General features: G+C 43.2%; 3 protein-coding genes across 4 annotated transcripts in view; 2 read left to right on the top strand and 1 right to left on the bottom strand.

Moving 5' to 3' along the window:
- Positions 1-68: 68 nt before the first annotated feature.
- Positions 69-13,897, bottom strand: zgc:158403 (tetratricopeptide repeat protein 39A). 2 transcript variants are annotated; one of them, XM_034539360.1, is made up of 18 exons: positions 13,863-13,897; positions 13,300-13,404; positions 12,684-12,815; positions 12,325-12,383; positions 11,361-11,428; positions 10,961-11,025; positions 10,310-10,409; positions 10,174-10,239; positions 9,982-10,090; positions 9,811-9,878; positions 7,363-7,422; positions 6,744-6,905; positions 6,539-6,630; positions 3,977-4,097; positions 3,774-3,885; positions 3,541-3,655; positions 2,247-2,363; positions 69-370 (listed from the first exon to the last, which is right to left on the bottom strand). In XM_034539360.1, the coding sequence occupies exons 1-18, from the start codon at positions 13,895-13,897 to the stop codon at positions 262-264; spliced, it is 1,695 nt and encodes a 564-aa protein (XP_034395251.1). In that variant the 3' UTR covers positions 69-261. The 2 variants fall into 2 exon arrangements, with proteins under 2 accessions (XP_034395251.1, XP_034395252.1); XM_034539361.1 differs by lacking the exons at positions 12,684-12,815; positions 13,300-13,404; positions 13,863-13,897 and having other exon boundaries at positions 11,361-11,423.
- A 2,916-nt stretch (positions 13,898-16,813) lies between these two features.
- rpain (RPA interacting protein) lies at positions 16,814-19,836 on the top strand. The gene is made up of 7 exons (XM_034539457.1): positions 16,814-17,092; positions 18,178-18,369; positions 18,578-18,650; positions 18,839-18,950; positions 19,125-19,188; positions 19,322-19,462; positions 19,704-19,836. The coding sequence occupies exons 1-7, from the start codon at positions 17,021-17,023 to the stop codon at positions 19,731-19,733; spliced, it is 684 nt and encodes a 227-aa protein (XP_034395348.1). The 5' UTR covers positions 16,814-17,020; the 3' UTR covers positions 19,734-19,836.
- A 786-nt stretch (positions 19,837-20,622) lies between these two features.
- Positions 20,623-25,247, top strand: part of LOC117735523 (26S proteasome non-ATPase regulatory subunit 11A) — a 6,511-nt gene continuing 1,886 nt past the window's right edge. Inside the window, exons 1-9 of the mRNA XM_034540191.1 lie at positions 20,623-20,744; positions 21,330-21,431; positions 22,143-22,339; positions 23,031-23,088; positions 23,283-23,477; positions 23,581-23,725; positions 23,873-23,933; positions 24,599-24,661; positions 24,838-24,963. Coding sequence (XP_034396082.1) covers positions 20,654-20,744; positions 21,330-21,431; positions 22,143-22,339; positions 23,031-23,088; positions 23,283-23,477; positions 23,581-23,725; positions 23,873-23,933; positions 24,599-24,661; positions 24,838-24,963 — 1,038 coding nt within the window. The 5' untranslated portion in view covers positions 20,623-20,653. The remainder of the gene's footprint in view (positions 20,745-21,329; positions 21,432-22,142; positions 22,340-23,030; positions 23,089-23,282; positions 23,478-23,580; positions 23,726-23,872; positions 23,934-24,598; positions 24,662-24,837; positions 24,964-25,247) is intronic.

The raw sequence follows: 25,247 nt of genomic DNA, 5'->3' as shown, positions 1-25,247 counted from the left end.
CTTTAATTTCCAGTGTAAACCATACAAATATTGTAAATAAAGTACTGTACATACACCCAACTCGTAACAATTATGCTCTCGTCTGGGATAAAACAGGATACTTTTTTTTGTTGTGATATCTTCGTGAAGACCCAAAAATGAATACCTGAACACCAGATAAAATACCCAGCATGCACTTGCCGAATATGGTTAAAGGTTAAAACAAAAACACACTGGGTATGAAGCTGGCGCAGCCGTCACCGAGTCCAGAGCCGCGTCCGGCTACATGTGCGTGTCCTCCTCTTCACCGGGGTCGGACTTGAGTTTGGCCAGAGCGGCGTGGACCCTGAACTGCGTGCGGGACTCCATCGAGTATTCTTTGTAGTTTTGTCTACAGGTTCAAGACAGTAGAGGGAGGTTAAATGTGTGAAAAAAGGGTGGTGCTTTATGAAATATTACATCCAAGTTAAAGCTACAATTTGCTGAATGAGTTGCATTTCAGCCAATGGGAGTAGAGGGTTGGTGACACTATTAGGAGCCCTCGAGAGCCCATGTTGGTACCCACATGTGTAGATGGCCTTTCAGGGGTAGATTTAATAGGCAGAGAGCGACCTCTATTGTTCCTGTACTGAAAGTGCACATTGGAGTGCTATCCTGTCCCAGCAGGCCTGAAATAACAACTTTGTTGGTGATGTTGAGTTGTAGTGGATTTTATATACACGTGCACATGTAGAGAAGAGAGGTTATGTTTTAAATTAATATAAACATAAAGAAAGTTATGATAATTAATTTGAGGAATGTATTATGAAGCATAAGAGAGGATCACTGTTTTATTATTCTGTTTGTTAATGACAAATGTAATGATTAATTGTATGATGCATGGGAATGAATGGATGTTTTATTGTTTAGACAGTAGTTAAAGGGATGCCGATTGAAACCTGAGATGTTGCTTTTATTCTGAAGGCAGGATAATATGGTTTTATTCTGAAGAGGAACTTCCTGTCCTTGACCGGAAGTGTGAGCTTTGACCCCGCTAGTTTATCGATTGGAGGCATTCTTTGAAGTGGCCAATGGAACTAACCCTCAGGTGTGAACCTCATGTCTTATTCGCTGGTCAGCGTAGCATGCTGTGTTTCTGAAAGGTATTTGCATGAATACCTCCACTAACCAATGGGAGCTTAGCTCAGCGAATGTACTGTGAATAAAACTAATTGTAAGACGTGAATTGGGTCTCTTACGTGGTGACGCCAGACAGAAACTGCTGGCTAAGTCAGGAGACTGTGGAAGCGAAGCCATGTGAACGCGTCCGGGCCTGGACCATGTATGTATACAGATGACTCTTGTTTGTTATGATTAAATAATGATTATTATATATCTCTGGCTTCGGAGCTTCTTCTTCCAAGCACCAGGTAGCTTGAGATTCTCTGAACTCTTACAGTGAAATCATTCTAATTGCAATGAATAAATATAAATGGGTAATAATATATTTGTATACTCATTACATACACAGTATGTTGACTCATTTACAATCAGATAAGTGTGTAAATTCACAACTTCAGTGGTAGTAAAAAAGAGGACATTTTTTTTGCAATAGTTCAGCAATTTGGTGGAATATGCTTATTTGCCAAGGCTCAGATGAGAAGTTTGATACCCCTTGTGTCTATGCTGTGTTATGATGAAGCGACAGCCAGCGGCCGGTTAGCTTAGCTTAGCATCACGGCTAGACACATGGGGAAATGGCTATTGGCAAAGGTCACTATTTAGCTTGTATTTAGTTTGTGATATGTTCAAAGACCAAAGTGTAATGACAAGTAGTTGTCTTTCGGCAAAGTACTTCTACTTATTATTCCCCACAGCAGCTGTCTAATAAATGGAAGTGCTCACGGTGTAGTTGTTAAGTGTTGGGAAGATTGTCTTCTAGAACGAGACACGAGGAAGCACAAATGTGCTGTTTTGTTAGTAGTATGGAAAATGAATAAGGGCTTAGATATCAATTAACAATCCCAAAATGTCAGGGCACGTGCACGTGGTCCCATTAACAACTGTTCATATTTAATATTACAAACTATAAAACTACGCCCTCACAATAATCCATGCAGACAATTCCTTGCCACTAAAAAAAGCTGCATGTTGAAGCTGTGCTGGTTTGAAGTCCCGGCACCTTCAGAACCAATTAAAGTGCTACGGTTCTGTACCGACTACATATTCTACGGGCCCCAGAACGCCACAGAGTGACGTTCCACGCGGCCGTCTTCCAGTGTACATACCTGGCCTTGTGCAGTAGCTTGATGGCCTCGTCCCTCCTGCCTTGGTCGATGTAGAGCAGGCCGAGCTCCACCAGGCAGTTAGGCACCAGGTAGTGGTCGAACCGGATCTTCTTTTCGCTGAGCAAACACAGGGAAGAAGGTGAACCAACGGGGACGGTCACATGCGCTTACATTTTACACGCATTAAGTGAATACCACGGAAGCCTTACGAGAGGGTTTTTGTTCCCCTCCATGCGGGTTGGTGACTTGAAAGCCTCCTTAGTCATTACAGTCGACATCGGGGTGATTTCAACAAGTAGCGAGACAAAGTCTTAAATGTCAGACATGAGCAACAGTTTCAGTTAGGATTTTGATGCTTGTGGCAGTGGGGTGTGGTTAGGCTCAGCTGCAGAGTGGGTGGAGTGGGGGTGTGGTTCAGGGAACGGTCCCGGAATGATGTCTAATCAGTCTCAGCTGGGGTTAATCTGTCTGTGTCTCTCCCCAATAAAGAGCAGTAGGGACTGAGAGGCGAGGAGCCGTCATTCAGCTGTCGTACTGAGATTGTATGTCAATAAAAGGATTTTGGAACAAATCAAGCCGTGTTGCTGCCTCTGTTAAGTCCGAGACTCACCGGATAACGGGGAAACTCGTTACAATGCTAAGCAAACAAACTTAAAAAGGGCAGGTCCATCTTTTTCTTTCTTTCTTGAGGTTTCTCTATCATTCTGTACTGTATTCCTAATGTATTCTGAACCTTCGAATTCTGTACGTTTTAACGTCAAAATGCTATTTCATGGCTGAAATGGTTTCACCCCGTATGGACGCTCCCAGTTTGGGGGAAGCGGACAGAAGTTAAACAATGTGCTGGATGACACTCATATGCCTCACAGCAAGAGGGGCCCCGGGGTTTGATTACCAGGCTAGGCGTTTGGCATTGAGAGCTGGAGCTGAGGCATTTATATCTCGCTCCCTTCAAGGCCAGTAGACTCCGTTGACAATCTTCCCTTGCAGAACTCCAATGTCAAAACATCCCAAAATAATAAAATCATATATTTCCTACACTTCCTACAAAAGAAAACCCCAGAAAAGAAGACGCACATGGAGTCGACCTTGAAAGGCCTTTTACAGATGACCCGAGACCCGGTTCCGAGTTTCTTTTCAAGGTCAAGTGACTCCATGACATATGTGCTGCATCCAGGGTTTTACCTGCAGCGCACAAGCTGATGTGTTGTCTGTTCACAGAAGATATACTGGTGTTTTTTGCGCTGCATGCAGGGAACAACTGGAGTGGGCTTGAAGTCAATCAGGAGCTAACCTGGACAACACTTTGCGGAAGCTGTCTTCGGCAGCCTGAAGGAGACCCTGGTTTTTCAAACACAGACCCCTCAGCAGGTGGATCACACAGCGGTCGTCCACCGAATACTCGTTGTCTATGGAGGAGGAAGCGGAGCAATCAGAGCCTGTGTCGAGAGCGCTCACATGGTATAGTTACACTACGGGCGAGCGGAGGTTTGTTTGCATGGTTCTGGCAACACGAGTTTGGATTACCGGGAGACTCCTGCAGGGTGAGCTCCGCCTCCACCAAAGTCTGCATCATGCCTTCAGTCAGCTCTGGTCGCATGCTGATCATACTGAAACCGTTCCACATGTACATCATCTCCTGTAACGAAACGGCGAGTGCTGTTTGACGGCCGCTGGCGTTGAAACACTTTGTGAGTGTTGCATTGTGAGTGTTTGTGCGAAGCTTTTACCAACACCGGCACCGGCAGCCGGATCGGGCAGTGGGCCTTGTAGCGTCGGGCTTTGCGGATAGCAAACTTCTCGGTCGGGGGGGACTTCCCCGCTATCTTCTGCTTAAAGGTGGACACCTGTCTAAAAGACACATGGAAATAATAAAGAGAGAATAAAAACAAAGCTTGGGGGTTTGGCGTGCAAATTCCTTTCCAACAATGTGCCCTATAAAATATTTTCTTTTTCACTCCATCCCTTGACCGGCACAACAAGTATGAAACAAATGTAAACGTGATTGGGTTTTAATGGGCTGTTGACAGTTTATGGCACTTAAAAAAAAGAATATAGAATACAAAAAATGGTAGTAATCAAACTCACATATTATATTGCAGTTATAGTAGAATCTTTTAAGGAATAATATATATATATATACCGCACTATAAGGCGCACTTAAAAGCCTTTAATTTTCTAAAAAAACGACAGTGCGCCTTATAATCCGGAGCGCCTTATATATGGATTAATTCTGGCTGTGCTTACTGACCTCGAAGTGATTTTGTGTGGTACACGGCGCTCTGTCAAAATGTTTTAGTACGACTTTGGTAAACTACAAAGCCGCACCGCTTGCAATATTATGCTGCATTCACACCAAACGCGTTGCGAATATTTACAACGCTTTACTCGCGTCAGTTTATTCGCCAGTCAAGTTGTGCTCATTTGTGTCTTTCGCAACCAGTTGCGAAAAGGGGGCGTGGCTTATCTCTGTGGCTTGTCTCGGTAAAAACAGTTATAATTTCCTCCATCCACCACGGTCGAAAGAACCACTAGTTCTGCTTTATACTTGTTGTGGACATCCCATAAACGTCGGAACATCTAACGCCCTCGTGTTTTTCAATTCAATTCAGTTTATTTTGTATAGCCCAATATCACAAATTACAAATTTGCCTCAGAGGGCTTTACAATCTGTACACATACGACATCCCTGTCCCAGGACCTCACATCGAATCAGGAAAAACTCCCCAAAAATAACCTTTGACAGGGAAAAAAGGGAAGAAACCTTCAGGAGAGCAACAGAGGAGGATCCCTCTCCCCGGATGGACAGAAGCAATAGATGTCATGTGTACAGAATGAACAGCATTTACAAAGTTACATAAACACATTACATGAATATGACAATGTATGAATGGAACTCCAATCCATGAAACAGAAGGAGGTAGAGAGGAGGGGGCGGGGCATCAGCAGGGCCAACGCGGGAGGCCGGCTCACCAGGCATCAGACACCTCCAGGTCCAATGGACCCTATGAGACGTGAAGTCACCTGATTCAGTCCTAACTATAAGCACTATCAAACAGGAAAGTCTTAAGTCTATTCTTGAATGAGGTGACTGTGTCTGCCTCCAGGACTGAAAGTGGAAGCTGGTTCCATAAAAGAGGAGCTTGATAACTGAAGGCTCTTGCTCCCATCCTACTTTTTAGGACTCTAGGAACCACAAGTAGCCCCGCATTTAGTGAGCGCAGCTCTCTAGTGGGGCAATATGGTACTACAAGCTCCTTAAGATATGATGGTGCATCACCAATCAAGGCTTTGTAGGTGAGGAGAAGAATTTTAAATGTGATTCTTGATTTTACAGGGAGCCAGTGCAGCGCAGCTAATACAGGAGTAATGTGATCTCTTTTCTTAGTTTTTGTGAGTACACGAGCTGCAGCAATAACATCACCCTTAGGCTCACACCTCTCGGGAAATTTCACTGACTCCGCCTCGATAACTTCCGCTTCCAGCACTACCAGAGCAGCAGCAGCCCAACGGGCGGAGCATCTCAACGTTGATTGGCTGGTGAGTTGCGAAACTTTTGCAACTCATGTTGGAATATTTCAACTCTGGCGAATTTTCATAACGCCCGGCGAATTTCAACCAAACGCGTCTGTGCGTTGACTTTACATGAAAAAATTCGCAACGCGTTTGGTGTGAACGCCCCTTTACGGCTACTGTAGTCAGGAGCGTCGCGGAGCAATACATACTGTGGTTCGCCATAATAATACAGTGTGTGTGTATAAGGACCCCAAAATGGCACCTGTCAAGAGACACGCTTACGACGCAGACTTCAAACTCAAGGCTATCAGTCACGCAGTAGAACATGGGAATAGAGCCGCTGCGAGAGAATTCAACATTAATGAATCAATGGTACGGACGTGGAGGAAGCAAGAAGATGACCTGCGCCAAGTAAAGAAGAACACACAGAGTTACGCTAACGTTTGATTTAGCGGTATCAGACGTGTTTTACGTGTTAAAACTGAACAAGGTTGGGAGTTATTGTGAATACGCTCATTAACGTTTGAACAATGTTGAGAGTTATTGTGAAGACGTTTAATAAAGTTTGACTGACTGACTGTTTTGTTTCGCTTAATGCGCCTTATAGTCGGGTGCGCTTTATATATGAAAAAAGATCGAAAATAGACCATTCATTGACAGTGGGCCTTATAATCCAGTGCGCCCTATAGTGCGGAAAATACGGTATATATATATATATATATATATATATATATATATATATATATGTATGTATATATGTATGTATGTGTGGTTACCTGAAGAGCTCAACCTCGTCCTCCCCAAAAGGCCTGGCCTCGTCTTCATGCAGCATGCTGAGGTAAGCAGCTTTCATGTAAACGTACATGGCCTAGCAGGGAGAAAGCACAAAGACACCAGTAGCTCATTTTTCTCTCTCAAGAGGATTTTCGACACGCAGGTCGAGAGAAATCGACCCAATCAAATCCCCCCCGCGTCCTGTACCTTGGACCAGCGGCTCTCCTTGCTCAGCAGGTCTGCGTAGAAGTACGCCATCTTCCACGCCCGCTTGTAGGTGAAGCACCACATCAGCTCCCAGTAGCACATGTGGTGGAACTGCTTCCACGCCTGCTGGGCCTTGCAGCCGTCCTCAAAGAGTGCCACCGCCTGGCAGCACACATCGTACAGCGCATTAAAGGGGTTCTACAGGACCCTTTGTGTATGAGATCACTCACCCAGTGTTACCTTCAATGCCGGAAAACGTACAAGGACGTAGAAAAGCTCCTAATGAAGTGAACAACGTTTTAAATAGTAAGGCAAGCGATGTATACGTTTGGGAAGTCGTGAGCCACAGCCTTGAGTTGTATTAATGCATCACCAGAGGGACGAGAAGGTGATATGAAAAATGAGAAAAATACTTTTCATTCACCGTGGAGGCATGATAGAAAAAGTACTCTTTTTATTTCAAGGTAACATGTGGTGAGTAATTGATATAGGCGGTGACACATACCTTTAATAAAGACATATAACAATGACTGCATCAGTGTCTGTATATATATATATATATATATATACACACACACACACACACACACATACATAATGCTTCCCATTAAAAACATACCTCATCAATGTTCCCCTTGATCTCTTCAGTCCTGCCTGCAAAGAAGAGGAATATTGCTCCCTGGACAGAAGAAATACACACACACACACGCACACACGCTTATCAGCCTCCAGTGTTACAGTATTACATATCAATCATCTGTCTGTTACATATCCACCTATCTGCAGGCAGACCTGTTTGGTACACATTCTGGTAGAGAGCTGAGTTTGTTCTCTGGGATGGGCAGGCGTGTAGGTAAAAGGTGGAGTGTTAACAGGGATTGTGAGTTTACAAGAATGTGAGTCAGGTGGAATGTTAGGAGTGATAGTGTGTAAAACGAAGGAGACTCAGGGTGCAGAAGGAAGGTGGAGAGAGGAAGGTGGAGTCCACATCGGACAATTAATCAGGGCGGGGACGATGACTGGACGATGGAAAGAAAAGAGAAACCATGTGAGTGGAGGGAGGGATCTGTAAGAAAGAGCTGTCATACGTTGAGACACAATGAAGGTGTAAAAATAAAACAATTACACTAACGAGGTTGCGCCCAGAGAAAAGAGAACAAGTGTTAATGAGGAACTGGCAGGAGACGCAATACAAACATTGGCATACAACTATTGGCAACGAGGACCTTTTTTTATTTTTTATTAATGATACTCACTGTAACTACTCAAGCTGATTGCTGAGATGTAATAAAAACAAAGTATGACTGGGAAATACAACAATGGTGTTCATCCAGATGATCTGAACCACTTTCCCTCACTTAAAAGGAAATGTTTAAGCAAGCCCTAAAAAAAGGCATGTATGGGTCTGTCACCATGTACCGAAATCTCAGCCATTACTTCGGGGAGTAAAATCAATGCATTATCATTAAATCGGTAGAACTGATGGCCCAAAACCACAAAAAAATAGATAAAAACTTAAGAAAAAGAAAACTGAATGACCATTTAATGGAGTACTTAAGTGACGTATAGTAAAGTTGGAGTACTCGTAAGAGACACATTAAAATCTGAATGCTCAAAAAAGATGCAGCAGAGGCCGTCATATCCCAACTTTTACTCCAGGAAACCAGATTTCCTCGACGACAAAAACACCAGATGAACAGCCTACTTGTGGCATATATTCATATGTATTCAACCCTCAAAAACCTGACATGTTCAGATAATAAATAATTGTATATTATAAACCATAACACATTTTATGATTTCTTGAAGACTGTAGAGAAAAATGTAAAGATGTAGAATGACTATTGTTATTAAATGTATATCCTCGACATCAACATCATTCAATATAAAAAAAACAAATATCGTGAGAATATTTAGGGCCACACCCTTTAGCCCTACGATACAATCTACTTTAATGTCCCGGTCCACATATAATCTTATATAGCGGCCTCAAAAGTACTAACAAAGAAAACATGAACAAAGCAACATGTACTGAAGCACATCATAACCACTAGATTGTACATTTTACACAACCAGTAATAAGCACAAGCAGCATATTACAGAAGCCCTCTCGCCATGTCATGAATCTATTGCACAACCCTAGAAGCCTCAAAAAACATGATTTACACGTTTTATGTTGTCTTCAACCCAGTGGAGTTTACATGGGGATACTGTGTACCGTTTGCTAGACAACATAGAGTAACCCAATGGTTCTAGAAGCTAGGCAGTGAGATGCAGTAGCCTTGCAAGCTAACAGCCAGCCGCGAACAAGCTAGCATAGTCCGTTTCCTCTGGACTGTGCGGTTTACTCCCATCTGGGGTTTTATTGATTGTACATATTTCCGTTTAATAAAGGTATTAACAGATGGACAAGTTGTTACAGTTTATAAAAAAAATCACATCAATATACCATCTACAAAATTCTCAGAATAGAGAGGACGGTCAAATCAAACTTGTTATCGACAAACAGCTAGGACGCTACGGTAGCTTCCTCTAGTCTCTGGCTCTCCATTGTTTACGTAAACACCCAAACCCGAAATGCTGACATTCAAAGATAAATATACTTTCTTGTGATGGCGAGCTCCCCTGAAAAATACATTTGTTCGAGGTAATGGGTAGCTGCTTTCATGTGAGGCCTCATTTGATGCTGAATAGCACCAGAGACGGTTCAGAGAGGAGACATGCTAAATAGTTAGCTGTGTATATATCTTATGCTAGCACAAACAAATATATAACCCAATGTGCTTTCATCCATCCACTAGATGTTCACAAAACTTCCAAACCATAGACTGTCTATGAGAAGGGGATGTAGTTGCCGCAACGTCACCCATTGGTTTGTAGACTGCGGTTTTGAAGCCTCAAGTTTGGCATTTTGGTTGCCACCTGAGTTCTAACCATTGGTGTGGTCATCTTTGTTATAGAGCACCGTTGATAGCACGTATAAGGATTAACACGTCAGAAAGTCATTTTTTTTCTCCCAGAGAACGCAATTTATAAATAGTTAATAAAAATCCTCATTGACACTCACCCGTGGGTAGCGGAGAAGGAAAGGTTTCAGCAGCTTCTCCGCTTCAGTGACCTCTCCCTCGCCTGTGCCTGAAAGGACAGAACAGAGACTGAATGTTACGTCGTTCAGTTTATCGCACAAATCTGAACGATCCGAATCTGAGATTTTTGGGGCACGGGGTCCCGGCCCTACCTAGTATGAACGTGAGAAAGGTGTAGTAGCAGAGCAGCAGCAGAGCGCACAGCATGGAGCGCAGATTTATCCCCGTCGCACCATCGTGCAGCAGAGACAGACCGTATTCCTAAAAAACGGGACAACACCCATGAGGGTGAGCGCGAGCGAAGGAGTGAAAATGCACAAACGGGGTAAATGCGTATATTGCACCTTGTCTCCGGAGAATCCCGCGAACTCTAAGACTTTGAGTATCCTCGGAGGAAACAGAGAGAGTGTCTGTGAATGAAGGAGACACACGATTACACACAACACACATTCAACCCGATGGTGTTTGAAAGACACGTACCAGGTTAAACGCCCCTATTCCAAAGGATATTCCTCCCTCTAAGTGCACGTGGCTCGGTCCTTTGAGACAGCTGTGAGATTTGATGAAGGAATGCAGTTCTCTGGATGAAAAAAACCACAAGGCATCCGTGTCAATAGTTGAAAAAAAAAAAAAACACCCAATACTGTGTATGGAATGTGACTAAGAGGAAAAGGAAATGTAAAAAGGGTACGTTCACAAGGTTAGGGATCTTGTGTTACAACAGATTAAACAGACAGCAGAGGCTAAGATAGTCTGACTTCTGGTCCCTTCTTTTGCTTAAGCTCCAAAAACACTTTATCCTTCTTTCTTTTTTTTTTTTTTTTCATAACCTCCCTGCCCGATACTTGGGCCATTATAGGTTTAAATATACTACAATAAAAAATGTAAGTGATTAATTTTTAAAAAATGAAAAAAAAAGCATGAATCTGCAAAAGAAAATGAAAAAAATGACGACAAAACTATGAAATAATGATAGTCACTCTTTAAAAGGTTTTCTTCAAAACTATAAAAAGGCAAATTGTTGATGTCCCTTGAATACTTAATAATACCGTAATAAATTATTTTGGAACAAGTCTTATTGCACATTAATGTAACACTACAGTCCCATTCGCAAAATACGTCTTTACTTACTTGTAAATTAGGTAACTGTTTCGTACTTTGATCCCCCCTTTGATGAAACTCACCATGTTCTCGTCCTGCAAAAATTAAATCCATTAATAAATAAATAAGAGGGCACAAATTAATTTGAGATGAGGTGCTTGGATTAGATTTCATTCTATAACATGGAAGATGACATGAGTGGAATTTGTATGCCACATATTCACAAACAATTATACACATTGTTGAAAACCTGGATCATGTGGGAACCTTTGGTGTGCTTTAGGATATATATATATATATATATATATATATATATATATATATATATATATATATATATATATATATATAATATATACACACACACACACACACACACACATACATATACAGTTCATAGAGGAGTTGGCAGTGGCTTAGCCTACCGCACCTGTAAGAAGGTGAGAGCAGCTCTTTGGAGTTGGCACTCTGCGTAACACACTTCAGCATGAAGCTGCACTGCAAAAACACACACAGACACACATTTAGTAATACATAACATACAATAGCAGACGTTCATGTCTTAGGATGAATTGTAATTATTTGGCTCTGTCCTCTTATTTAGCAACAAGATCACTTAAGAAAGCTCACAACATTCCCGCTGTTTTGCAGGTGGGGAGCATGCTAACCCTCTGTTAGCATTGTCGTTGTGATAACGTTAGCAAAAGGCTCAACACTAACTTTTAAAAGTGGCTGCCAGGAAATGGGGCATCAGCTTTTGGTCGCTGAAAGTGAGAAAAATATGGGCGCCATATTTGGTCGGCTTACATTTTTAGTGATTATTAAGATACGATGCAGTTATTCCTAGCTGAATAATGAAAACGTGTACATGTCACGCGTATGCTACATGCTTTTGCCGTAGAATGTTGTTGTCCAGCTCAGAGATGCCGAGACACAACAACCAATAAATGCCGACGGTGTTTTGCCATCGGCAACCGTTACTTTCGCAGCCCTGTAGCATGCTGTTTTCTGGTGTTGAATGTCAGTGGGAAAGTGCAAGTCCACAAAAATATAAGCACTTTTGATACGGAGAAGTTGACAACCCCAAGCTAATTAGCATGGACCTTATTTTTTGCTTTTGATACCGCGGGTTAAACGGATTAATTCAATTCAATTCAGTTCAGTTTATTTTGTATAGCTCAAAATCACAAATTACAAATTTGCCTCTGCCTGGTTTGCCTGGTTTTTACAATCTGTACACATAAGACATCCCTGTCCCAGGACCTCACATCGGATCAGGAAAAACTCCCCCAAAAAATAGAAACAACTATATGTTATCGCCATTGAAATAAGGAAAACAAACCTAACATAAATTACAGTGCATTTACTGTGTTTTTTTAGGGTGGACTTTTTACCTTCAGTGAGCGAACCCCTGTCCGACTTGTTAGACAAACCCGGGGACTTCCGTCGGAACCTCAAACACAAAACAATACTTCAGCATAAAAAAAGAAAAGAAAAAATTATATTATTCTGTTGCTAATACCCGCTAACTACATATTTGCAGACAGCAATCATCCGCTTATTACAACGTGTCCAGGTCTGCTATCTACAATGGCTCCTCTCATGCAAACGCAGTCGAATCGGGCCACGGAAATGAATTTTGTGTTACATTTGCCTGTCGTGACTGAGGGGAAAGAAAAAAAGTTTGCTGCACTTTTAGGGCACAACATGATAATCTGTCAAAACACATCAAGGGTCACGTGACCATCCTGACCTCTGGCAGACCTCCTGGGCACTCTTCATGGTGTTTCCCGCGTTGCTGATGTCCTCCGGCTGGAAAGTCATCATGGCCTGCATTTCCAGCACTGTGGCGTAGATAAGAGCATGGTACATGCTCTCGTTGACTCTACATAGGGGGGATACGGAGTGGTAGTAATCAACACAACGTCACACTGTAAGCAAACAAGAGGCGAGAGGCCGACTACTGCGCGGCCTTTACACATTTTCCTGATGAGAAAAAGATAAGAGAGAAATATATGTGCTTCTCTTTACACTTCCTATCTCCTCCCTGCTGCCGTTCCCAGGCAGGTCTTGTGCACACCGGGTTTTTTTTTTTGCACCGCTTGCCATTTTGTTGGCTCTCGGATCAGTTAGGCCTTTGGGCGTCAGCTTCAGCAAACACCTCATATCCTGGAAAAGCCAAGGGCCTGCACGGGGGGCCACCCTCGGGCTGCGAGAGCTTCCTTGACATCGGGCCAAGAACACCGAGAACTAAATATGACTGACATCATGCTGAAATGCACCACCGGGAATGTGCTACAGGAACCGCAAGACTCAACACCCCCTAATGGAGGACCTGCTGAGTGTGACTCGCGGGTCAATTCTGTTACCTCGGCCGCAGCTTTTCCAGGCTCTCATTGAAGTGGTTGTTAAGGAAGAGGTCCAGCGCCTCCATGCACTCGTCCAGGCACTCTTTCAGAGTCATCTGCGAGGAGCTGCAGCACAAAACACAAAACATGGGCGACATAGCCGTGTGTGTGTGTGTAGGTGTGTATGTGTGTGTGTGTGTGTGTGTGTGTGTGTGTGTGTGTGTGAGTGAAGTCTTTCCACAAAACACATGATGCAATATAAGCATCATCACACTGCAGCACCTGCGGCATACCATTACATATTCTAGTCCAAAGGAAGTGTTTCCAGTCGGCTGTGTTTTGTTTACCAAGACCCAGCTTCTGGGTTGAGCTGGAACTATTACTGAAACACTACGTCAGAAGAAGACAAGGAAACGACGACTAAATCCAGCATTTCCTGGTCAATATTATATTATAGCCCATTATTTGCGGCACAGGTTGTTTTTTTTCCCCCAACTGGCAGCGAAGAAACGGTTCAAGATAATAACTATTTTAAAGAAAGACTAACTTTTGTTGTTGTTGCCGTGTCAGTTGCGCGTACTCACTTTTCTGCAGCATTTGCGTCCTTCCCATTGGACATGTTCTCTCTCTCTCTCTCTCTCTCTCTCTTGCTCTCTGTCTCTCCCCGGGCGGGTCGCGCGCGCCCCGACACCTGTTAGCAGCTCAGCGGGTCCTCGCAGAACTATCAACATGCATTCACCGCTTCAGAACCGAGCCTTTAGGGTGGACGCCAGTGCGCGCGGATGTTGTCGTCGCCTCACGTGAAGTGGCTCCGAAGGTGATGGCACGCGCTCGTGTGTGAAGATCCTGAGCGAGCGGAGCGCACCTTCGAGGCGCTTCCGACTCCTCCCCCCATGACGTCGCTGCCACGCACACATTAAAACAGACCCTGTTTTTTAGTGGTCGCTTCGACGGGTTAAAGGGCAGCGCCGACCACTGGATGACGCGTTCCAATGCGTCTGTGACATTGACGATGGCCGCGTACGAAAATCCACACTGTACGTACAAATAGGACGTGAGATTTTTTAATATGTTTGTATTAAACCAATAGTTGCATACTATTTCTGGAGAAATATCACACGCACACACTGGACACCCGAGCATTATACATCCCACAATGCTATGCGGTAGTGGCAATAACGATGAACAATTTTGAGTGTAGTAATTTTAATTGCACTTTGTATATTATATTATATATTTTTTACTTAATTCAGACTTTATGATTTTTACAAATCGTTTGGTTATCATGGGTTTCCGTGGTTACGAGTGGAAGCTCTCATTAGGCCTAAATCCAAATCCTAAAACTCATATTCGTGATGTCATCATGTATGACATCACAAATATCTTTGGACTGTTTTGGACCATATAGGAATCGCGTATGAATATTTGTAATGTGCTTCATTGCCCTTTAATGTTTGCTTCAGCAACCTTTGAGTGTTCAGTAGCCCACATGGACTTCCTGTTATAAATTTACCTTGGAAGAGGTTAAAAGAGTGATAGAAAGAGACGGATTGACATCGCCAGCGAAGGATGAAATATGTTATATAATGCAGAAGCATTTAGGTATGTATGAAGAAGTTGTAATCATTTTATAATAAAGTTTGGGAAGTGGGGAGACTGCCTAGTTCATGGAAAGAGGCTGTGATGATCCCAATCAGGAAACCAGGCAAGGACTCATCAAACGCAACACATTATAGACCCATAGCACTAACATCCCATGTGGGTACAATTATGGAGAGAATGATAACAGGCAGATTACCCTTTTATATGGAGACCAGGAGATTGATAACACCTCATCAAAGTGGATTTCGGAAAGGTAGAGGAACTATGGACCCAATTATTTGTTTAGAGACAGGAATTAAAAAAACCCTGGTAAATAAGGAGTCAGTGATGGCTGTGCTTTTTGATGATATGATTTGGAAGGAGGGGGTTGTTGATTAAATTAAATATGATGGGAATAGGGGGCAGAGTATACAATTGGATTAAAGACTTTTTACTTGACAGTTATCCAAGTCAGAATTGGGAAAGCACTATCGAGAAGATACCCGGTGGAGAATGGTACACCTCAGGGTAGTGTAATTAGTCCAATACTGTTCTCCATCATGATAAATGATGTGTTCCTTCGAGTTCAGGGTGATATTGTACGATCCCTATTTGCTGATGATGGAGCATTGTGGAAGAGGGGGAAGAACATAGACCATATTAAAGGGAAGGTGCAAGAGGAATGAAGTAGAAAAGATGGTCTTATGCATGGGGATTCAAGGAAAACTAAAGCAATCTGGTTCACTAGAAAGAGAAGAGTGGATACTCAGATTAAGATGTATGGACAAATGATTGAACAAGTGAACATTTTTAGAATAATATTAGGTTTTTATTAATATTTTAAATGTGATGAATGTCTTACAGGGTCAGAATGGGGAGGCAGCAGGCCTGCAATGAAAAACAGTGGTGCAATAGTGGTGCAATCCCAAGCTATGAGACTCTGTTGTGGTGCTTTAAGAACAAGTCCTGTGTCTGCTCTTCAGGTGGAGGTGGGTGAGATGCCGCTGCATTTGAGCTTGGCTATTTCCCTCAGTATCAGTTGATAATTATTTTTCTTAATTTTAACAAAACTCAAGCACTGAAACATGGTAATATTGCAGAAGCAGTGGAGGATAGACTACAGACAACATATCTATCATGTACCCCAGCATACACAGATGGATGTAAAGATCCTAATACAGGTAGAACCGGTTTTGCTGTCACTATTCCATCCTTTCAGTATGAAGCCAAACGAAGATCATCAGACCATCTGTCGGTGCACTTGAGTTATTGGCCATTTTAACAGCACTGCAGTGGGTGAGGGAGGTTCAGATCAGAGGTCATCATCTGTTCAGATTCCAGTTCACTATTATCATTACAATCATTCACATCTCATACCAGGCAGGATTTAATCAATGAAATATACAAAACACTCTTCGAGACTTAATCATTTGGGTATTATGGTATCATTCAAAGCAAGCAATGGAATGTCAGAACAAGACAGACATTTTATTCAGCAAAACAGAAACTAAATCAATAATCAAAAGAAACATTATTAAGGAATGGCAGCACAGTTGGGACGCGGGAGGCACAGGAAGACATCTGTACGCTATTCAGAAGGCAGTTAGCAAAGGGAGGATAACCAGAGGAAAATATATTAACCAGACTGAGGATTGGACACAGTAGGCTGAACAAAACCAAGCAACTAATAAATAAACACCCAAGAGGACTATGTGAGTACTGCAATATAGCGGAAACTGTAGAACATATCATTTGCCATTGCCAGAAATTCATAGTTGAGTGAGACAGGCTGAAGAGGAAGCTGGAAGTAGAGGAAATGCAATCAAGAGATGCATTAACCTTGGGGGCTGGAAAGGTACTGCAATATTTGAAAGAAACAGGATTGAGTGGAAGGATATATGTTAGTTTTTACACATTTTTTAAAGGGATAGATAACTCTGGTCCACACCCCAATACAGTATGTGGCGGTAATGCACCTTTTGTTGGATGCCATCCGCCATGAAGCCTAAAAAGAAGAAGAAGAAGAACGCAGCACACATCAGGTTCCGGGTCACGGGGTTTAAAAGCTGAAATGTTTTGGTTTTAGACGTCTCCCCCAGTTTTAGCCATTATCGTTTCTTTTATTATTTATGTCACTTTACCCTCGGTAGTGGCAGCAAAGATGGATGCTTTGCACAGACACCGCTCACTTTATAAAGGAACCACTCCGCCATGGAAGGAAACGTACCGCCAGGTGAGAAACACAGCTGGCCAACGGAAACTTGTGAGATAGTTAGCTAAGTTAGCTGTATGGGTACATATACTAGCTTTATATGTACATATACTAACTGCACGTGTACATATACTAACTGCGTGTGTACATATACTAGCTGCATGTGTACATATACTAGCTGTATGTGTACATATATTAGCTGCATGTGTACATATACTAGCTGTATGTGTACATATACTAGCTGCATGTGTACATATACTAGCTGCATGTGTACATATACTAGCTGTATGTGTACATATACTAACATGCTAGCTGCATGTGTACATATACTAGCTGTATGTGTACATATACTAACTGCATGTGTACATATACTAGCTGTATGTGTACATATACTAACATGCTAGCTGCATGTGTACATATACTAACATGCTAGCTGCATGTGTACATATACTAGCTGTATGTGTACATATACTAGCTGCATGTGTACATATACTAGCTGCATGTGTACATATACTACCTGCATGTGTACATATACTTGCTGCATGTGTACATATACTAGCTGCATGCATACATATACTAGCTGCATGTGTACATATAGTAGATGCATGTGTACATATACTAGCTGCATGTGTACATATACTAGCTGCATGTGTACATATACTAGCTGCATGTGTACATATATTAGCTGCATGTGTACATATACTAGCTGCATCTGTACATATGCTAGCTGCATGTGTACATATACTAGCTGCATGTGTACATATACTAGCTGCATGTGTACATGTACTAGCTGCATGTGTACATATACTAGATGCATGCATGTGTACATATAACGTTACTAGCTGTATGTATACATAACTATACTAGCTGCATGTATACATATACTAGCTGCATGTGTACATCTACTAGCTGCATGTGTACATATATTAGCTGCATGTGTACATATAACGTTACTATCTGTATGTATACATAACTATACTAGCTGTATGCATACATAACTATACTAGCTGCATGTGTACATATACTATCTAGAATGTCGGGATGCCCCTTCTCCAGTTTAAAACACTTTTTTTTGTTCTGTTTTTCTCTTCTTCCGATTTTCGCAGCGCTGTGTGGACAGACTGAAGAACAGCCGGACGAGGCTGCTGGACAGGTATCGGCAGACGGGGGAGAGCCCGCAGCGGAGCGGCTGCGGGGCCTCCATCATCGTCCAGGAGGTGATGGAGGAGGAGTGGAGCGCCCTGCACTCCGAGGACCGGAGGCTGCCCTCGCTGTGGGGGCCGGAGGGCATGGCAGAGGTCGGTTAGTCTTTTCGTCTCCCTTACGAGGTATACTGTACTCCTGGGTCTCTGTCTCTCTTTCTCTTTGCTCTGTTAGATGCTCCCAGAGAGAGCTCACTTCTGCCCTTTTTAGACTGCACTGCACCTTTTAAAAAAAATAATGAATATATATTTATTTGTTATAAGAAATAAGTCTGCTTGCATCTGTCTTTTCTTCCACAAGCAGATGTTTGGTGTCATGAAGGAGTACGATGAACTGGCAGTACTGGAAGAAATCCAACAGGAGCTGGTGTCTCATGGTACTACATTTCCATCATTCAAACCAACCTGTTTATTATAAATGTTCTTCAATCCAAACTCCTGACTGTGGATATTCAAACAAATACCACAGAGCAAAGTGATTATACGCTTGCGGCAGGGTTGAGATACTTCTGCTGAAAATAAAAAGATAACCTGTTGACTGCGTATTCTTTTCTTTGTGTAACAGAAATGTCTATTATTGAAGAGTACGAGAGGAACCTGCAGTTTGAGCAGCAGTACATATCGTCTGTCGTGGAGGGCATGGCGGACGTGTATATTATTTGCCCCATATGCCACATGTGAGTCTGAGGAATGGCATGTGCTTTCCCATACTTTCAACTACCAATCTCAAAATGTTTTCTTCTTTTTTCCATAAGTTGTCGATGCTAACATGGAAATCTGTCACTGCTGGCAAATGCTATGTGGCGGTTGAAACCAACACACATATTTCTGATTTGCATTCTATCTCACAGGAACAACTTGAACATCAACAGCCATTTCATCTCTTGCCCCTGTGGACTGTACATTAACACTAAGGTGTGTTTGTTTGTTACACTCTGTGCTATAAAACCAACACACACACACACACAAACACAGACGCATATCACAGAAGTTGCCTTAGAATCAGCCCGTTTTCCTCTTTCAATGTTCTACGACTTTCCGTCTTCAGAAACAGAACGTCACCCCTGATGTCCTGAGGAGTCTCCTGGAGTCCAGGGTGTCGGAGCACATGGAGGACTGTCTCCACAACCCTGTTTTCTCCGTAGCTCCCGACACGGACTGCTCTCCCAACCTCATGATGAGCTGCAAGGTAGGGCCAAGTCTTAAGTTTCAGGAAGGTAACACCGCAAAAATACTTGTTGTTATTTTTTTGTTGCTTTTGTTTTTTATTTCGCATGTGCTGGCATGTTGCTCACATATGTTCTCTGCTCGTCAACTGACCCAGTTTCCCTCATGGAGAAAATAACAACAATAACGGTAGCATCACTTGTGACGGATGGATTGTGTTCTGTCACAACTTAACTGTAGTTTTTTTTTTTTTGTGCTTTCAGGTTTGTGACTACCTGTCCATTGTCCTGTGAAAGCAGACGCGGCTGTTATAAGTCACTTAACTTGTGATATTGGATTTTTATTTTATCGTTTTTTTTTTTCTGTTTTGTGAAATAAAAACTTTTTTTGTTGTTTAATGTTTTGTCTTACTTTATTTTACTGTATGCTACACATTTTCTGGAGTCTGGCCTGTAGCTTTACCAATTTAAATGTGTCCCAGTCCCAGTAAACACCTATGTTTAAACATTTATATCAGTTTTCACTATTTGTTTTGGCTCCACAGAGTGACTTTCACACAAATATCTGCAGCTACACAATCCACTCAATCTCTAATGCATCCACACATTTCTGTCTGATCAAATGGTGTTGCAGCTGTACATTTCTGGCCACTTGGGCTTCGTTTGACATGCTGCATGTAATTATGAAGCATTGTAAGTAAGTGTATGAAATGCAATGCTTAAAAACACATCAAGGACAAAGAACATCACCTGTGGAAATAAGGGTAACGGTAAACGTCTAAACATGATTATTATGGTTAATCAGGTTTAAAATGATGTGTGTCGTTAAACCTATTAATAATATAGTAGTGGAATACTGTGCTACTTTCTCAGGTGGTTATTGGATGGTGGAAATCTACAATTACAACCTGAGTGGAAATAACTGCTGGGTTAATTAGTGGAAACCCTGCAAATTGCTTAACTTAAAATAAAACATTGACTACTCTACGTATTCACAATCTATAAAGGACACATCTGTCATCATTAATATACCAGATGGTTCAGAAGTCCAAAATATCTTTTTTAAGATTTATTTTGGACGTGCCTGCAATTCTTTGCATGCGGAACTCCTCCACCCCCGCTAGGGGGCGGCATTGTGCCGACCGCGTTGAACGACCTGACCGGAAAACAAATAGGCAGAGCGGACTTCGGAGCGGCAGGCAGGCAGAGGGAAGATGGCAGCCGCGGCAGTGGCTGAGTTTCAGAGAGCACAGTCTCTTCTTGGAACGGACCGGAATGCCTCTATCGATATCTTGCACTCTATAGGTGAATACAATCGGCATCACGCGACACGAGCGAGGAAACAAACAACCGCGCGCCCCATAAACACGGACGCTGCGCACCAGTCCATCATGCGTGGAGTAGCCCGGGTTAGCCGGCTGGCAGCAGCGCAGCTACGGCTGGTTAGCTAGCCTCCTTTCTCTCGCTGCCTGCGCAGTGAGTCAGCAGCAACAGAGGGCTAGCCGGCTAGCTTCGCCGGACGAGCTAACGTTAGCTTCCCCGACTCATTCATTTGACGGGGACCTGCTGGCCGCCGGGCTCGCGACCCGTTAGCGTCGTTGGCGGCTGTTCCTCGCCTTGTCAGGCCGGCGAGGGGACGAATGTGGACCGCGGTGGACTCCAGTACAGGTTGTGTTCGTGTGCCGCACGACGCTGTGTGTCGACTATTAAAGCGGAGTTATGTAGCTTAGCTGTCTTTGTCGCTTATTGTTTAATATGACAGCTCCGCGACCCACTTGGCTTCCTGTCACTCAACCCGAGCGACCCCGGGTCTTTCACCGGTCGCACATCACGGTGATTCATGTCAATACAGATCGTGTGTGTGTGTGTGTGTGTGTGTGTGTGTTGTAGTGAAGCGGGACATCCAGGAGAGCGATGAGGAGGCGGTGCGCGTTAAAGAGCAGAGCATCCTGGAGCTGGGCGGGCTGCTGGCCAAGACGGGACAGGCTGCAGGTAACGGAACGTGATGGCTCATGAATTACACACACCAACACACACCTTGCTTTCGTTATGCCACGCTGTGTCACTACAGTTTTCCCAACCACACTGGGTAAGACTCCTGACTCTGTAGTTGTTGGGGTTGTTGACATTGTTAGTCCAATTTAGACACAATCATGTCATTTGGTTTTATTGGCTGCCAAGAAAAGACTGATAAAATGTGTTTGTATTTTATTTAACTTTTGTTTTAAGAGAGCGTCCCTTGAATTCTTTTGGGGGAAATTGTGTCTGGGGGTTTGGTGTCACGGTGATCTAAGGATGTTACCAAATTGCGACTGCGGGCAGCAAGAGGTGCATCCGGGGATTCTTGTAAAACATGTGCTGTAAAAGTTGTTTGTCATGTTACTAAAGCTGAAAAACACACAGTTACTGCAGTGACTGTTTTGTTCTTCTCTCGAGGCTTCGATATCATCCCCGTTTGCAAACTTGTAAGATATAAGATGGCTTCGTCGAATCAACTAGTCCTGAGTAACTAGATAGCGGCCTGTAATGTTCTTTGCTGCAATATGAAAGTGGTTGTTAAACGGCTGAAGGTTTGTCTTTAATCAGTTATACTATTTGGAATCGGGAGTGTTTTTTTTGTTTTTGCGTTGCACCAGCCATTTCCTATTCCTTCGTACTCGTGTGCAGTACCTCCTTTCGCTTCCTCCCACTCTCTTGCCTCAGAGCTTGGGGGTCTGCTGAAATATGTGCGCCCCTTCCTCAACTCCATCTCCAAGGCCAAGGCAGCCCGGCTGGTCCGCTCCCTGCTGGACCTGTTCTTGGACATGGAGGCCGCCACGGGCCAGGAGGTGGAGCTCTGCCTGGAATGCATAGAGTGGGCCAAGACGGAGAAGAGGACCTTCCTCAGACAGGGGCTAGAGGTGAGACTTTAGGTGGTGGTGTTTTGCTCAGCCTCTGGAGCTGCTCTGCTTTGGTTTGGGCGAGTGAAAACCGTCCGTTTGTACGCAAGAGCCCGGTGGCTGCGACAAGATGCCGGAAATTGTGCGGTTGCATTGTCGCTCCAAACAGACGGGCCATCTCAAGATTAGGATCGACTGGTTCTGCTTTAGTTATCTATGTATTTCTGGGATACTCTTACCACCTCGGCGGGTGTGATCAGCAGCTGAACTTAATACAATGAACAAACAGAACCCGGATTACCCCAAAGATGTAGACTATCTAAGTGCTCATTGATGTCCTAAAGGAAGTCCTGAAGCATTACTTGCTATATTTTATATTTCACACTTTTCCAGCTAATAGTTGTAAAGTGCAATGGCGTTTTTGATTAAAGGCACAACTTTGTGAGCATGATGTTGATCTGTTGCTTGGGCAATTATTTGGGACCAGAACAGTAGGGGGAAAAAAAACTACACTTTTTATCATTTTTCTTTCATAATGAACCATTCCTTGAAAAATAAGCACCCCTACCTGTGTGTGCAACGTTCGTCTTCAGGTTGTTACAAACAACATGTAAACATGTAGTGTTGTGCTGCATAAACTTTATACATTTGTTATTTTAAGGGGCAAGTTGTCAAAACAATAAGTTTTTTTTTTTCCCTTCCCTCTCCTCAGGCTCGTCTCATCTCACTGTACTTCGACACAAAGTGCTACCAGGAGGCACTACAACTTGGTGAGTGTTGAATCTCCTGGAGTTGTTGTTTTTCAGTTCCTTTAGAACAAAAAAATAAACCTTGTGTTTAAAACTGAAATAAAAGGGGAATGAAGGATGTTTGCTTGAGTGATTTTTTTTTCTTCTTCTATAACGGTTAAATTGTATTTATTTAGTGAGCGCATTGCGTCAACTCTGAACCTTCCCTTCCGCAGGCACCCAGTTGCTGCAGGAGCTGAAGAAGATGGACGACAAGGCCCTGCTGGTGGAGGTGCAGCTGCTGGAGAGCAAGACGTACCACGGGCTGAGCAACCTGCCCAAGGCACGGGCCGCTCTCACCTCAGCCAGGACGACCGCCAACGCCATCTACTGTCCACCCAAACTACAAGCGGCCTTAGACATGCAGTCAGGTGCGGAGGCCGGACAGACGCTGTTGTGAGAGATCTGTTGCTCGACTGCAGGCAGGAGAAAACTGCTATTTCCTGTTGACCTGACGTGTGCGTTTGTTTCCAGGGATCATTCACGCAGCGGAGGAGAAGGACTGGAAGACGGCTTACTCCTATTTCTACGAGGCCTTTGAGGGTTACGACTCCATCGACAGCCCCCGGGCCATCACATCCCTCAAATACATGCTGCTCTGCAAAATCATGCTCAACTTGTAAGTGGCACACTAATCAAATGTCACCACCACGATCACGTCCAAACATTTTGCGTCTACTATTGATGGAAGATCTGGGTCTTAAAAGCTTCTTCCTGGATATGTTGTTGTTGTCCTGTTGTTTCTGATGCGTGTTGTTTGTTTCAGGCCGGAGGATGTCCAGGCCCTCATCAGTGGCAAGCTAGCTCTGCGGCACGCTGGCAGACAGGTAGCATTTTAACATTCCTGAGAAACTTTGGATTCTAATTTCAACCATTTGCAATCACAACCCTCCCTATTACCTAAACCTATTACTTATACCTCCAGTTTTTGACTGTAGCGCTCGACTTCCCTTCAAATGGGACTCTTTAGGATGTCGCCGGGTGCGTTGAGTCCTTCTGTGCACCCTGTGAATGGAATGAGCTGCAACACATCCTAACCTTAGAAGTGCTCCCTTCTTTGAATACCTTTTCAGAAATTTCCCTGAGAGACACGTACTGTTGTTTTACATAACCGTTTACTCAGGCGGAATGTGTGTTATGGATATCGCTGGTATGACTCACTTATTTTACCATTTCCCATCTGATGTATTAGAATTGTAGTGTGTGCAATATATTTTATGTCAAACTTGCTGGCTGTCTTGACCGGGACTCCCTGGAATAAGAAATCTTGCATCTCAATGGGACATTCCTCGCTAAATGAAGGATAAATAAAATAAATAAGAACGGCGTTTTTCTCTGCTCATGAGTAGAACAACAATCAAAAGCGCTCGCTGCTCTGAGTTCATTTTTAGTTTACATTGACCCAGACTTTATTACCTGGAACATGCAGTTTTAGGATTGACTAAAAAGGCTGAGATGGGGTTTTGAACCTGTTTATGTTCTGTTTCTGCAGACGGACTCGCTGAAATGTGTCGCACAAGCCAGCAAGAACCGGTCGCTGGCAGACTTAGAGAAGGTTTGTGTCTCGAGTTTTCGCGTGCGTGAGTGTGTGTGTGTTGTAGTGAAGCACACAGACACACAGTTCAATGTTTAATAACAACGTTATTAATGAGACTGCTGTTTTATCGGTCTGCCTTTCTGCATGTTTGGCCTTTTTTCGTGATTCAAATGTCCTATTCCCAATTACCCAAGGCACTAACAGAGTACAAAGCGGAGCTGAGGGATGACCCCATCATCAGCACCCATCTAACCTTGCTGTACGACAACCTGCTGGAGCAGAACCTCATCAGGGTCATCGAGCCGTTCTCCAGGGTCCAGGTAGTCCTCAACCCCTCCCTCTGTTCATCCACCTGTATCTGTCAGGATATATGGAGCATTTGTTCAATCCCAAAAGATGTATTGCTTCAACAAAATGTTTTTGTAGAAAAAACAGGCATTACTGGACAAAGAAATAATTAGGCCTGTCACAATATCTGCTTTAGATGGATGATATATTTATATTACCCCAGAAGTAATTGCAATAAAAAATATCATTCATTTTGAGAGTATTTTAGGCCACTGATGATAATATAATAGCATAATAATGGAAGTACGCCCTTTCT

The sequence above is a fragment of the Cyclopterus lumpus genome, chromosome 8, assembly GCF_009769545.1.
Source record: "Cyclopterus lumpus isolate fCycLum1 chromosome 8, fCycLum1.pri, whole genome shotgun sequence".
In the NCBI taxonomy this organism is placed as follows: domain Eukaryota; kingdom Metazoa; phylum Chordata; class Actinopteri; order Perciformes; family Cyclopteridae; genus Cyclopterus; species Cyclopterus lumpus.
The sequence above is the reverse complement of the archived record's forward strand: the minus strand, read 5'-3'. Positions and strand labels throughout refer to the sequence as shown.